Source organism: Phoxinus phoxinus (genome assembly GCF_949152265.1).
Source record: "Phoxinus phoxinus genome assembly, chromosome: 6".
Classification (NCBI taxonomy): Eukaryota; Metazoa; Chordata; class Actinopteri; order Cypriniformes; family Leuciscidae; genus Phoxinus; species Phoxinus phoxinus.
This window is the reverse complement of record NC_136881.1, coordinates 43,342,812-43,356,733: the sequence shown is the minus strand read 5'-3', so window position 1 is coordinate 43,356,733 and position 13,922 is coordinate 43,342,812. Positions and strand designations below refer to the sequence as shown.

Here is a 13,922-nt window from a genome sequence, read left to right as displayed (position 1 = left end):
TCTCTCTCACACACACACACACACACACACACACACACACACACACACACACACACACACACACACACACACACACACACACACACAGACATAGATGAGTGTAAAGAAGATCCAGATGTTTGCGGCACAAACGCAGCGTGCACTAATCTCCTAGGCAGCTTCATCTGTGTATGTCACTCAGGTTACAGTAACTACGGCAACGACCAGTCAGAATGCACCGGTGAGCTTCAGTGTCAAACTGCATTATGAGATGTATGTGCCGTGTAAAAATAAGTATTTTGTTAATATATGATTATATTTTGTTGTTGTGGCCAGAGAGTTCACCGATGCGTTTCTGTGTGGAGTCTGGGTAGTCGAGAGATGGCGTCTGGTGTGTGGTTTAGACGTGGCCCGTGATCAGTCCTTCACCTTCTCTGGTTATAGCATCTCTGACGGCCTCGCCTCTCAAATACTCAACAAGAGAACATAAGAAGTGTTGTTTTCTAGTTGTTCATGTAAAGAGAAGGTGCTGAACGCACTCGTTTAATTTCAAATGTGCTTTATTGACAGATGTCCCAGTGTATTGCCAACGCATTTTCAGTAAATTCAGAATAAATAAAAATAAGGTGAAAAAAACACGTCTCTGTTTGTAAATGCTTAACCAATAGATGCAGTGTTGAAGATGAAGACTGTCAGTATTGTGTGTGTGTGTGTGTGTGTGTGTGTGTTTATTGTTGGTTAGTGGAACTAATTAGACTACATGTTTTGATATGTCCCAAAGCTTGACTTCTACACAAACACAAGCTTCACAAACTCCAGCTGAACGCTTCAGGATCTCTGGCTCACCATTTCCTGAGTGTGTTTAGTCTTTCTTTTACACACACACACACACACACACACACACACACACACACACACACACACACACACACACACACACACACACACACACACACACACACACACACACACACACACACAGTCAAGTAAGTGATTTAATAATTATTTAAAATAAGTTGAAATTCTGTGTCTCTTTTCCTGACCTTTCCCATGACCCCGTGGACTGTGTGTGTGTGTGTGTGTGTGTGTGTGTGTGTGTGTGTGTGTGTGTGTGTGTGTGTGGAGGAAATACAACTTCAATTCCCATTAGTCCACAACAGCATAAGGAGACAGAGAGAGAGAGAGAGAGAGAGAGAGAATGTGTGTGTGTGTGTGTTTGTGTGCGTGCGTGTGTGTGTGTGTGTGGGCCAGATCATCTTCCACATGTGCCGGATCTGGGCCGTCAAAATGTTGCTATATGTGGGTAACAACTATATTTTGGAGACAAATTTGTACCTACTGTACGTAGAAGTGACCAAAACCTGACAAAATCTCCAAAAAGCTCCCTGTAGGGATGTCTTCATTTGTAAATCTGGTTAAAAAAAAAATTAAGTAATTACAGGATTTTAAAAATGTAAAAATGGAGATTACTACATTACTAAAAATAATGCTTTGTGTATATTTAGGAAATATTTTTAATTAGAAATATGAACTAAATGACTCCCACTCCACTTATTATTGTCTCTGGCTCCTGATGCATACATTCAACTTGAATTATCATGAAATATTTAAGTCTAATTTTCAATTTTTTTTTTAGTTTACTCTATTAAGTTATATAAACAATTGCATAGAATATATATTTTATGTATTATTTGTAATTTAATTAATAAAAAAATAGATTTTGTGTCTGTCCCCTACTTTCTGGTCAACTCTGTTACCTCTATTATAAAACAAACAAACAAACAAACTCCAAAGCATTTGTAGAAAAAGCATGTGACTTGCACCAAGTGATGTCACTTCCTCTGGCAGGTAACTCTGGAAAGCAGTGAGGCATGTCATTATTCTTCTCTTATTAATTTGTACAAAATGTTTAGGATACACCAATAGTAGATTCACTATTTGTCAAATCTGTTATTGTAATATTGCAGTGATCTCTGTCACTTTAAAAAAAAGATTATATGGCGAAAACCCATAAAATTCAGTTTTTAGGCATGACATGTGGTGTCTGGTTTGAGGTTAGCATTTCGAGCTAAAGCACAAAATGGTGGCAAATCAAATGTCAACTCTGTTATTTGTTAACTATATATCTGAGCCAATTTGTCTATAACAGAGTTGACAGGCTTTTTGTGTTAGTACATTGATGTTCAGTATTAATATTTTAAATCTATAAGATCAGCAATTATTGAAAATGTTGAATTTAAAATGTATAACAGAATAAAATAAAAACTGCATAACAGTTAAACAGAAAAAAAATCCTATTTTTTGTTTCCTTTCTCTACTTGAAATGTACCCGCAATTCTGGAAGTGTGTGTGTGTGTGTGTGTGTGTGTGTTTGTATTGGTGGGGGTACAGTCGCTGTTGTGCAATTCAGGAAATGATGTCATGATGTGGGTGTCAACAGCGCTACCATTGTGTGTGAAATGAGTGTGTAAAACCCCCGTTTCTCTCAGTCTGCCAGTGCACTGAAATTACAGACACAATCACTGATATAAAGTATTGATGCGTATAAGGGTAATTTATCGAGTTTTAAGCACTTTTAGATATTTTAACTGAATTTTTTTTTTTGAAAAGGACTTTTTAAGAAAGTGAAAATGGAGGGAAATGCAGCAAAGAGCGAGCGCGCCTTTGGTTTATATATGGACAGCTGCTCTCTCTCTCTCTCTCTCTCTCTCTCTCTCACACACACACACACACACACACACACACACACACACACACACACACACACACTCACTCAGATATGAATAGCTGCTGACTTCTCGCACAGTAGCAGAGGAGGAGGAGGAATATAACAGACGAGACCAGTGGGGAAAAAGAAAGAAAGAAGAGAAATTAGTGGAAACTTGAATTCCTAACGCGTGGATTAAGACAAACAGAGAAAGACGAGACCAGCCCGAGGAGGAATCATCTGGGAAACTGACTGGAAACTTTTGAAAAGAAGAGAGCTTTCATTATCAGATAGAGGAGAGGAGGGAGGTTTCAAACCGCTTCAAGTGAAAGTCAGACTGACGGGAATCTCCGACTGGAATACAGATTTACTTCGGGAATTTCATATTATAAACCGCAGACTAGAGTCTGACAGCATGTTTCCTAACATGGAGCTGAAGTGGGCACTGCTTCTTTTGGGTGAGTAGATGTTTGTGTGTGTGTGTGTGTGTGTGTGTGTTGGATATTAAGGTGAAGGTGGACTGGTCATTTAAGAGCAGGCAGACGAGTGTGTGTGTGTGTGTGTGTGTGTGTGTGTGTGTGTGTGTGTGTGTGTGTGAAACAAGGACTCTATTCTTTAAGCTGGAGAGCTTCTGTTCTGTTCTCAATTAAACCAGACAGTCGTCGCACACATTCTTCTTCTTCACAGCCCTGAATCGCAATGAAGAGTCTCTTTCTTAGACACAACACAGACAGTGAGATATGGCCGATAAGAAACTAGTACATCAACAATGTGTAAATGTTTTTCAGTGGATCCATTGTGAACTGTGTGATTTCATCAAAGTAATTCATTTAGATCTGTCGAATAAAAGAAAATGTTCTCATTTTTAAGTAAAAAGCTAAAGTGAGACTGCTGGATGTTGATGGTTTTTTTATTGTTTCATTTTAAAATTATTATGATTCATGGACTTATTAAAACAATGCCTTTAAATAATTTTCATTATATTTACATTCAAATTACAATCTATTATCACTTTTCTTATATACAGTATATAACATACAATGTCAAGAATGTTTACCTTTCAGTTGTGTTATTTTGTCTCTTTGTCCATAATTAAATTTGAGAGAAATGCAGTATGAAAATGTCAAATTTTACATAGAAATTTGGATTTAGATTATTCTATATTCTAAATTTAGAATATTCAAATAGTACATTATCAGATACTATTTCAGGCGTACATTATACATTCACAGATGGGGCAAGGCATGATTGGCACAATTTAAAATAACGTCTTACACCATCTTCATCTATTTCTTATGAAACTATATTTTGTTGTATTTTTAATGAAAAATTAATATAAATGCGAGTGGATTTGGAAAGAGCCGGTCGGGTCACTTTGAAAGTAAGCGGGAAAACTGTAAATTGGATTTCCAGAAGGACAGCTTTATCTCTCAGTGATTCCCATTGATCAACGCAGGTGTACGTCAGGTACAGTGACAATTAAAGCTTCTTCAACTTTTGGTCCCATGACGGAGGATCAGTTTCACAAGGCCTTGCGGTTTTTCTTCAAAATCCCTCAGAGGTGCTGTCTGACGCAGTGTGCAATCTTGTGATTGATCTCATCACTTCCATTTGCCACTTCTCAGAAACCATGTTTGTTGGTCAGAGTTTGCATACATTATACACTCTTAAAAGTAAAGGTTCCCTATTGGCATTGATGCTTCCATTAAGAACCTTTAACATCCAATGAACCTTTCCACTGCAAAAAAGTTATTTATAGTGGAAAAGGTTCTTTAGATTAAGAACATTGTCTTTTTAGGAACCGTTCACTGAAAGGTTCTTTGGGGAACCAAAAATGGTCCTTTAATGGCATTGTCATGAAACAGGAAAACCAGTTAAAAAACATACTAAATTATGTCTTATTCAAAATATAAAAATGTTGAGGGTTTGGTGTGAGCCAAATGAGTGATAAGTGAAATGACTTAAAGGGATAGTTCACTTTAAAATTAAAATTCTGTCATCATTTACTCACCCTCAAGTTGTTTCAAACCTGTATTAATTTATTTCTTCTGCTGAACACAAAGGAAGATATTTAGAAGAATGTCAGTAACCAAACAGTAGTCTGTACCCATTGACTTCCATAATAGGAAAAAAAAATACTATGGAAGTCAATGGGTACAGACTACTGTTTGGTTACTGACATTCTTCAAAATATCTTTCTTTGTGTTCAGCAGAAGAAATAAATTAATACAGGTTTGAAACAACTTGAGGGTGAGTAAATGATGACAGAATTTTAATTTTAAAGTTAACTATCCCTTTAAATAATCATGAGGCTTGTCAAATATTACTGTGAAAGCAGCTTAACCACAGATGGTTTAGATACAAGTCTTCTACCACACATGCCACATGAATGAGAGGTAGAGTTGTGTGTCATCGGTGTAGCAGTGATAGGAAAAGCCATGTTTCTGAATGACAGACCCTAGTGATGACATGTAGATGGAGAAGAGAAGCGGTCCCAGCTCTGAGCCCTGAGGCACTCCAGTAGCCAGATGTTTGGGTCAGTTACTCAAATGCCACCTTAGTTTTTCACTAAATGTTAACGTCAAATGTAAACGGTAACGTCAGACAGCGGAAGGAGCATCTGATGACTTAAGCATGTCATTACTTTTATTAGTACCACTGGAAAAAAGCAACCACACAACTCAAGGGTACAGCACCATATATGCAAATGAAATATTTCACCACCAACAGTCAAACTGAAACCCAGATATGAAAGTGAAGGCACAAAACCACTCAATAGTTTTACTTAGTTACTAATTTTTGTTTTTGTTTAGTAGGTTAGACATTTGATTTGAGACTGACATAAGATGAACACGTGCCAGTTAAAGCCATCAGGCTCCTCCATTGATGTTATGCCTCCATATTTCCTGAAAAAAGTTTTTGATACAGTGGGTCCCTACCTTGTGACTATGATAAACCGATGTATTGAAACTAGTATGGTACCAGATGTGTTAAAACATGCCACAGTCCGCCCTTTGCTTAAAAGACCGAATCTAGACCCTACTGTTTTAGATAATTATAGGCCTATTTCTAATTTGTCTTTTATTACAAAGATCCTAGAGAAAACAGTTCTTCAACAATTGCAGAGTTTCTTAGATGAAAATAAGATATTTGAGATCTTTCAATCAGGTTTTAGAAAACATCACTCGACAGAGACTGCACTTTTGAGGGTTTTAAATGACATCCCACTAACTGGCGACTCTGGGGACTATGCTGTGCTTGTGCTCCTAGACTTGAGTGCTGCTTTTGATACAGTGGACCACGCTGTCCTTCTTACTCGCTTGGAGCACTGTGTTGGTGTAAAAGGAAGTGCTCTTGAATGGTTTAAATCATACCTTTCAAATAGAAGTTTTAAAGTCCATATGGGTGAACATTCATCTGAGGCAGCCCCTCTATCATGTGGTGTTCCTCAGGGCTCCATCTTAGCTCCTATTCTTTTTACATTATATATGCTCCCATTGGGTTCTATTTTTAGGAAGCATGGTCTGTCGTTTCACTGCTACGCAGATGATACTCAAATTTATTTGCCATTAAATAAGAGTTTGAATGGTCTGGAGGCACTTATGACCTGTTTGTCTGATGTTAAGGCCTGGTTGTCTTTAAATTTTCTTAATTTTAATGAGAGTAAAACTGAAATAATAGTTTTTGGTCCTTCAGATTCTCTTAGTACACCAAAAATAAACTTGGGTGAGTTGTCCCCATCTGTTAAGCCTTGGGTAAAAAATCTTGGGGTTGTCATTGATGATGGGCTGAAATTTGACAAACACATAAATACAGTGGTCAAATCATGCTTCTTTCAGCTTCGACTACTAGCCAAAGTAAAACCAATTCTGTCAAGAAATAATTTTGGAAAATTAATTAATGCTTTTATTACTTCTAGATTGGATTACTGTAACTCACTTTATGTTGGGATCAGCCAGTTAGCTTTATCCCGGTTGCAGAGAGTGCAAAATGCAGCTGCAAGACTTTTAACCAGTACTAAAAAACGGGACCACATTAAGCCAGTTCTACGTTCTTTGCACTGGCTACCTGTATGTTATCGAGTGAATTTTAAAATTCTTCTTTTGGTGTTTAAATCTTTAAATGGTCTTGCCCCTCCCTACCTCTCGGACTTATTAACTGAATATCGTCCAGTTCTGTCTCTCCGGTCGTCCAACCAGAGATTGTTATGTGTGCCGAAGTCGAAGCTGAGATGCAGAGGTGATCGCGCTTTTTCAGTAGCTGCCCCCAGACTGTGAAATGCTCTGCCTCTCTGTATTCGTTATGCATCATCACTGTCTATTTTTAAATCTATGCTAAAAACTCATTTGTTTAATTTGGCATATAATCAATGATGAAGTTGTATTGTATTTTTTGTTTTTATGTATTGTTTTTAATTATCCTGTATTACCTTGCTCTGTTTTTCATTGTGCAGCACATTGGACAACTTAGGTTGTAATTAATAGTGCTATATAAATAAAATTGACATTGACATTGACATTGACATAGCAACATTAACCAAAAAAATAAAAAAGCATGACTTGAGTGTGAGTGCTGGGTGGAAAGTTATGCGTTGCATCTCTCGCTCGGTTTTCTGCAAAAAAACAAAAAACAGCAGAACTGAAAATGGTGTGAAGTGCATGATCTCTCGTTCTGCAGATGTACAGATTATTCTGAGAGTTGAGGAAAGAGCTGCTGGTTTAGTCCGTAGAACCGCTCGACACATTAACCACAGTACATTGTAGGGCATCTTCGGCGCATCTGTGGTTTCCTGAACACGTACACATTTGGATAGGGTTGTTTGTATGTGAAAGTGTTCTATGTACAGAATGTTCTGTTTGTATGCAGGTAGTGTTGTTCATTTTGTCAGCTATTTTATAGGCAGTGTTATAGGCTATTTTTTATACAGTATAAACCACACTCTCTACATTATGAAAACTGATAAAACAACAGACTTCTCTCAAAAATGAAAACGGTGAAATTCCTAATAGTAATTCTAATAACTTTAATGAAATTCCAAATATTTTTCCTATTAAAACAACAGCAAGAAAGACAAATAAAAGACAAACAATAGTCAAGAACCATGTTTGTATATATTACAGTTCCTCACTGAAGGTTTGATCACAGATGTAGTCACACAAACCGCACCAGCGGCTCGTGACAGAACAGACCGACTGCGCGACTCTTTCATAAAAGCAGGATATCTCAAATAAAGGTCACTGAACTCCGGCCTACATGTTTGTCAGTGTTTTTAGGTCATCAGTGCTTCTTCCGCAGTGTAGAGAAAGTGTGTGCGCATGGTTGCTAGGTTGCAAATATTAAGTAAAACACTGGGCAGAAAATGTATCCTTTTACAGTAAAAATATTTATTTGAGGCTCACTCAGTGAAACCATTTACTCATGTACCTAATCTTTTTCCATCAAGGAAGTGAAATGTTGATATAGTCACAGTTATTGTTTAATGACGTTGGTGTCGTCTCGTCATCGTCTAGTCTTAGTCATGGTAAAAAAGCTTTTTGACGAACATTTTTCATCATTGATTTCGTTAACAAAATTAACATTATTTTCAGGGACGCTGTAACGGAAACTCATGCGCAGGCGTTATGTAAGATCCAAGAACTGTATTCAGCCCTTGTTGCATCGTTTCCGAGTACCCATATTCAGATCTCAATTACAGTTTTGTTAGAATACTTTTTGAATTCTGCCCTCGTATTGAGCACAAAATAAGGCAGATAAAATAGCCTATTCTTGACAATCGAAAGTTGTGCATGTGCATCACTCATGTCCTGTTACACTTGAAACCAGGGATGCATGATATATCGGCCACCATATCGGTATCGGCCGATATATGTTCATTTTTAATGTTATCATTATCGTCCCGGTAAGAAAATTTGGCCGATATATTAAAGCTGATAAATAATGTATTATTTCCTTCAGCTGAGACACTTCAGATGCGCACTGTTCAACTTGACGTTTCTGAATTACTTGAAATATGATACGGTAACCGTATTTTCCGGACTATAAGTCGCTCCGGAGTATAAGTTGCATCAGTCCAAAAAAAATGCATCATGAAGAGGAAAAAAACATATATAAGTCGCACTGGACTATAAGTCGCAATTATTTAGAAATTTATTTTACAAAATCCAAGACCAAGAACAGACATTTAATCTGGAAAGACAAGTTATTGAACTACACAACACAGAACAACAGCTGAATAGTGTCTGGTGTGTTAGCGTAACACATTAACAGTTATTCAGCTACACATTAGCATAAAGAACATATACCTGAGGCTGAATAGGCTAAACTAACATTAGCCAGCGACTCCAACAAGTTACCGGTCAGCAAGTTCCCCAAGCTCCCGATCTCATTCCTCAACACTGAATACATTGAGTTCTTCCTCAGTGTCGCTTCTGAACAACTCCGCTAACTAGAGCGCCCTCTCGCGGCTGCAGACGGTAATGTTTTCTCTTGGTTCATCTCAGTCAGTATGAATTAATTTTGATATATAAGTCGTACCTGACTATAAGTCGCAGGACCAGCCAAACTATGAAAAAAAGTGACCTATAGTCCGGAAAATACGGTAAGTGCAAAGCAGGTCTGTCAAATAAGCTACATAAAATTAAAATGAGAAGAACATAATTGTGTACTAGGGTCATGGCTTTTAATGGTTTTTAAGCAGGGTCTCAAAAATGCAAAAAAACATTTTTTTATTTAGATTTATTGGCCAATATATCGGTTATCGGCTTTCAAATACAAAGAGTTATCGGTTATCGGGCAAAATTGTAATATCGGTGCATCCCTACTTGAATCTACAGTCACTGCAAAATAAACTGTGATTTTATTGAGCTTACAGTCTGAATTGAGCTAATGAATGATGACTTGAATAATGGTCAGAAAAGGTCTTTCTGTTGAGTTTTGTTGCAGAAACACACAAGCTAACACAGCACGGCTAGTGTAGCGTAGACTCTAATTCACAAATAAATGACTTTTATGAGTAGGTTATTTTAGAGGATCAAAAATTACAGCGCAAGCGCAACCAGTGTAGATCGATTCAAACGACCCTTACGAGCCAGATCGCTTTATGAACCGTTCAAGAAGAATCAATAATTGATTTCATAATACATAATGTAACACAACCTAGCTGCTTAAAGCAATAAATTCTGCCCGATGTGACTGGAACTTAATTTTGGTTTAAAGTTGAATTTGACCTGACAGGAGAGTTTTCAGATGTACTTATGGAAATATTTCTGAATGTACAAAGATAATTGTACAGATCTTGTTTTCTTTATCTTCATCAGGTTTTTTCCTGCTGTCTAGTGAGTCTTCTGGATGTGACATTGGATTCAAAAGAATAAATAGGACCTGTGTCGGTAATGAGCCTGTGTTTTAACACAATATGTTTTTTTCATTATGTGCATAATACACAGTTAATGCTCTGTATGTCATTTAAAAGAGGGAATTTGTGTAACTGTAGTTTTTAAACTTTGTAATATTTCTTTCTTGATTCCTCTGTTACAGATGAAGATGAGTGTGTGACGCCGAGTCTGTGTGGAGAAAACGCTCAGTGTTTCAATACAAATGGAAGTTACTACTGCATCTGTGATGAAGGATTTAGATCATATCCACCCAAGTTCACAGCAACAACCGGACAGTGTGAGGGTACGAGACGGGTTTATGTGATAAAAATCACTATGATTAAAATACTATAATTAATTATACTACTACTCCCCCAACAGACATCAATGAGTGTACTGAGAAGACACACACATGCTCCAGTGGTATGGTGTGTGAGAACACCGCTGGCTCTTATAACTGCTCGTGTCGTGAAGGATATTATCATGATGCAGGACTAAACTCATCGTGTGCAGGTGAGCGGCCTCACTCGTATTGCTGTTAATCAAACCACAGAACTTCAGTGACAGAAATGACCTTTTTTTATTAAGTGTCAATATGTGCCTTCCAGAACAAATGTTTAGCTTTCATTATTTCTTTCCCTTTATGGGACATTTCTAGCGACAGTTAAAGTGGTTTACAGAGAGCATTCTCAGTACATTCTTTTAAAGTTATGAACAACCCTTCTTCCAGTGACGTTAATAAAACATTCATCATCTAATCATATACATCGTTCATGGAACTATTTGACCTGAAACGGTTAAACGTAACATTTGTTTAAATGTTGCTTGTTTCGGAATGTTCAGAGAACATTTAAAAGTAACGTTTGCAAAATGATCAAATGGAATGTTCCCCTTAAACATTTAAAAAACTGGACGATTTGATCTTTCAGAAATTGTGTTTTTACAGCTTAATGGAAAATATTCTTAGAACATATTTCTTTTGCAGGGATGGTGTTTAAACCCATAACTAAATATGGCTATAATTATCAGATCAGGCATTTTTGTAACTTTAGTTCAAGCCCTGGTTAATTTCTGACCCTGATTATAACCGCCCAAAATACATGTGATGCATTTATAGTTTTTAAGCATATGATTGAATGAAACATTACACACTGAAACAGGAAAGTTGACGTTCACAGTATCAGTTATAGCCACAGCTCAGCATTAACAGTGGGCTGTGTGTGTGGACTGAAACATTAGCATACTGTACGCTGTGAACCTGTAGTATGCCACATTGCCACATGATTTCACTATGACTTTGCATGCGGTTCGTTTATCATCTAGGAAAACATTACATAAACGGTAACACTTTACAATAAGGTTAATTTATTAAACATTAGTTAATGTATTAACTAACATGAACTAACAATGAGCGATACATTTGTTACAGTATTTATTAATCTTTGTTAATGTTAGTTAATATGAATAAAGCTGTTCATTGTTAGTTCATGTTAGTTCACAGTGCATTAACTCATGTTAACAAGATTTTAATAAAGTATTAGTAAATGTTGAAATTAACATTAACAAAGATGAATAAATGCTGTATAAGTGCAGTTCATTATTTGTTAATGTTAACTAATGTAGTTAACTAATGTTAACTAATGAACCTTATTGTAAAGTGTTACCACATAAACATTGCATTTGCATAAGATGGAAATGGCGTCATAGAACGATTGGCATCAGCTCTGTGTCATCAGTCGAGTTGCATTGTGACATAAAGTGTCTCTTGCCATTTTTTACATCTTTACAAATGTATCGGGTTTATCTGGGTTTCCCATACAAAAATAAAATAATATGCTACACAAATAGGATGAGTTGCTATTTATAATCATTCAGCCGTCGAATAGGATTAATACGTTTTTCAAGCTGATAAAACATCTGTCGTTTAACTCAGTCATCTCACTTCTTTATGTGTGAATGAAACCCTCGTCTCTGTGTGTGTGTTCGCTGCAGATGTGGATGAGTGTGTGTCCTCGGTGTGTGGAGTTCACAGCAGTTGCACTAACACACATGGCAGTTTCTTGTGCATCTGCTCTTCAGGGTTTGATAATCGTGAGAACGGCACCTGTACAGGTGAGCGTCAGTGTGCTGCTAATGATACTGACCCTGTGTGTGTTTGAGTGATGATCACATTAAACGTCATAACATGCTGTGTGTGTCTGCTGTCTAAACATCAAAACCATTGCAATATTATTCAATAAACAGATGTTATCAAAGGAATCTGCATTCATGTGACTGACAGACTCTCTCTCTCTCTCTCTCACACACACACAGACATCGATGAGTGTAAAGATCCAGATGTTTGCGGCACAAATGCAGATTGCATAAATCATCCAGGCAGCTTCATCTGCGAATGTCACTCAGGTTACAGTAACTACGGCAACAACCAGTCAAAATGCATCGGTTAGTGATCAAGTAGCGTGTGCTTTTGTCAAAAGATATGCGTTAGTTTAAGTGTGATTAATTGTGTTGTGTTTATGTGCGCAGAGATGAGCTGTGACGAGTTTGATTTTAAGTCTGATATGGAGGAAAAGGTAACATTTCTGTCCCTTTGTGATTATTCTCAGTAGTATTTTCAGGCGAATAAACTGTGTGTTCTTCTAGTTGAAGGATTTACTGGCGCTGTTGAGGAACAGCTGTGAGTCTCTGAGTGATACAGATGGAGGCCGTCAAACCGGAGAACAGTTACTGGAGGTGAAACTGCAGCTTCCTCTTGTTTCTTCTGCATTTCTGGTGTTGAAATCGTGGTAACTTGATGATGGAGCTGAATATTCCTCTGTCTCATTGTGTTTGTCTCCAGAACCTGTTCACCGCCACCAATGATCTGCTGTCAGATGGAAACATCGCTGACGGCGAGATGTTGAGTCAGTTTCTGGGCGCGGTGGAGAACAGCATGCGTCTGATTGGACCTCAGCTTAAAAAGCCTGTGACCAGGATGGAGACACACAAGACCTGTGAGACACAAACATTAATTCATGAAACGTACTGTGTGTTTAGTTAAGATTGCTTAATTAAGCAGTTGTTCTGTATGATCGTGTGAATCACAGTCGCCGAGGTTGCAGTCCGGCGGGGTCAGGCTCCGCCCAGTGGGCGTGTCACTCTGAGCACAGACTCCGCCCTCTTCAAAACCAACTGGGAAACAGTTGTAGGGGAATCATATCCAGGTACAAATACACACATGCACATATATATGTACTTATGAAAGCATCAGTGCATTCAAGACCAGATGTGAATGTCGTTTTCCTTTAGGTTTCGCTTTTGTGGCTCTGGTCAGTTATAAAGATATGAACTCATCCAGCGATCATTTTCACACGATGAGCAGAGAGAGATCAGACGATAGAGAGAGAAACATCACTTATCAGCTCAACTCGAAGGTGGTGACGGCCGTCGTCAGTAATCCAGAAACCAATCAGCTGTCTGAGCCGGTGACGCTCATCTTTACACACGAGCAGGTGAAGATGCCGACATATCTGCTCACTCACAAACACCGATCTCACTGGACACACACACACACACCATACTTATCTGACCATTATAAGTTTGTAGCAGTAAATGTAATATCGATCACGAGTTCAGTATGGTGTACCACAAGGCTCAGTACTAGGATCATTGCTTTTTTTCACTCTGTACACGCTACCTTTGGGAGATATCATTAGAAAGCATGATGTTTTAGTTTTCACCATTACGCTGATGTTACTAGGGCACTGCTATGTGGTTGCTAGGGCATTGCTAGGCAAGCCAATAAAGCGCAATCCTATGTTACTAATATGTTCTGATCTGGTGCTGAGATATGGCTTTTTTATCATTGCTGTAGTGATCTAAAT

The 13,922-nt window shown here is 37.8% G+C and overlaps 2 protein-coding genes across 2 annotated transcripts in view; one reads left to right on the top strand and one right to left on the bottom strand.

Moving 5' to 3' along the window:
• Positions 1–13,922, bottom strand: part of LOC307001060 (uncharacterized protein) — a 201,364-nt gene that overhangs the window by 49,968 nt on the left and 137,474 nt on the right. The window lies entirely within an intron of this gene.
• Positions 2,480–13,922, top strand: part of LOC307000574 (uncharacterized protein) — a 92,000-nt gene continuing 80,557 nt past the window's right edge. Inside the window, exons 1-5 of the mRNA XM_079616221.1 lie at positions 2,480–3,144; positions 10,003–10,074; positions 10,223–10,363; positions 10,441–10,572; positions 12,052–12,171. Coding sequence (XP_079472347.1) covers positions 3,102–3,144; positions 10,003–10,074; positions 10,223–10,363; positions 10,441–10,572; positions 12,052–12,171 — 508 coding nt within the window. The 5' untranslated portion in view covers positions 2,480–3,101. The remainder of the gene's footprint in view (positions 3,145–10,002; positions 10,075–10,222; positions 10,364–10,440; positions 10,573–12,051; positions 12,172–13,922) is intronic.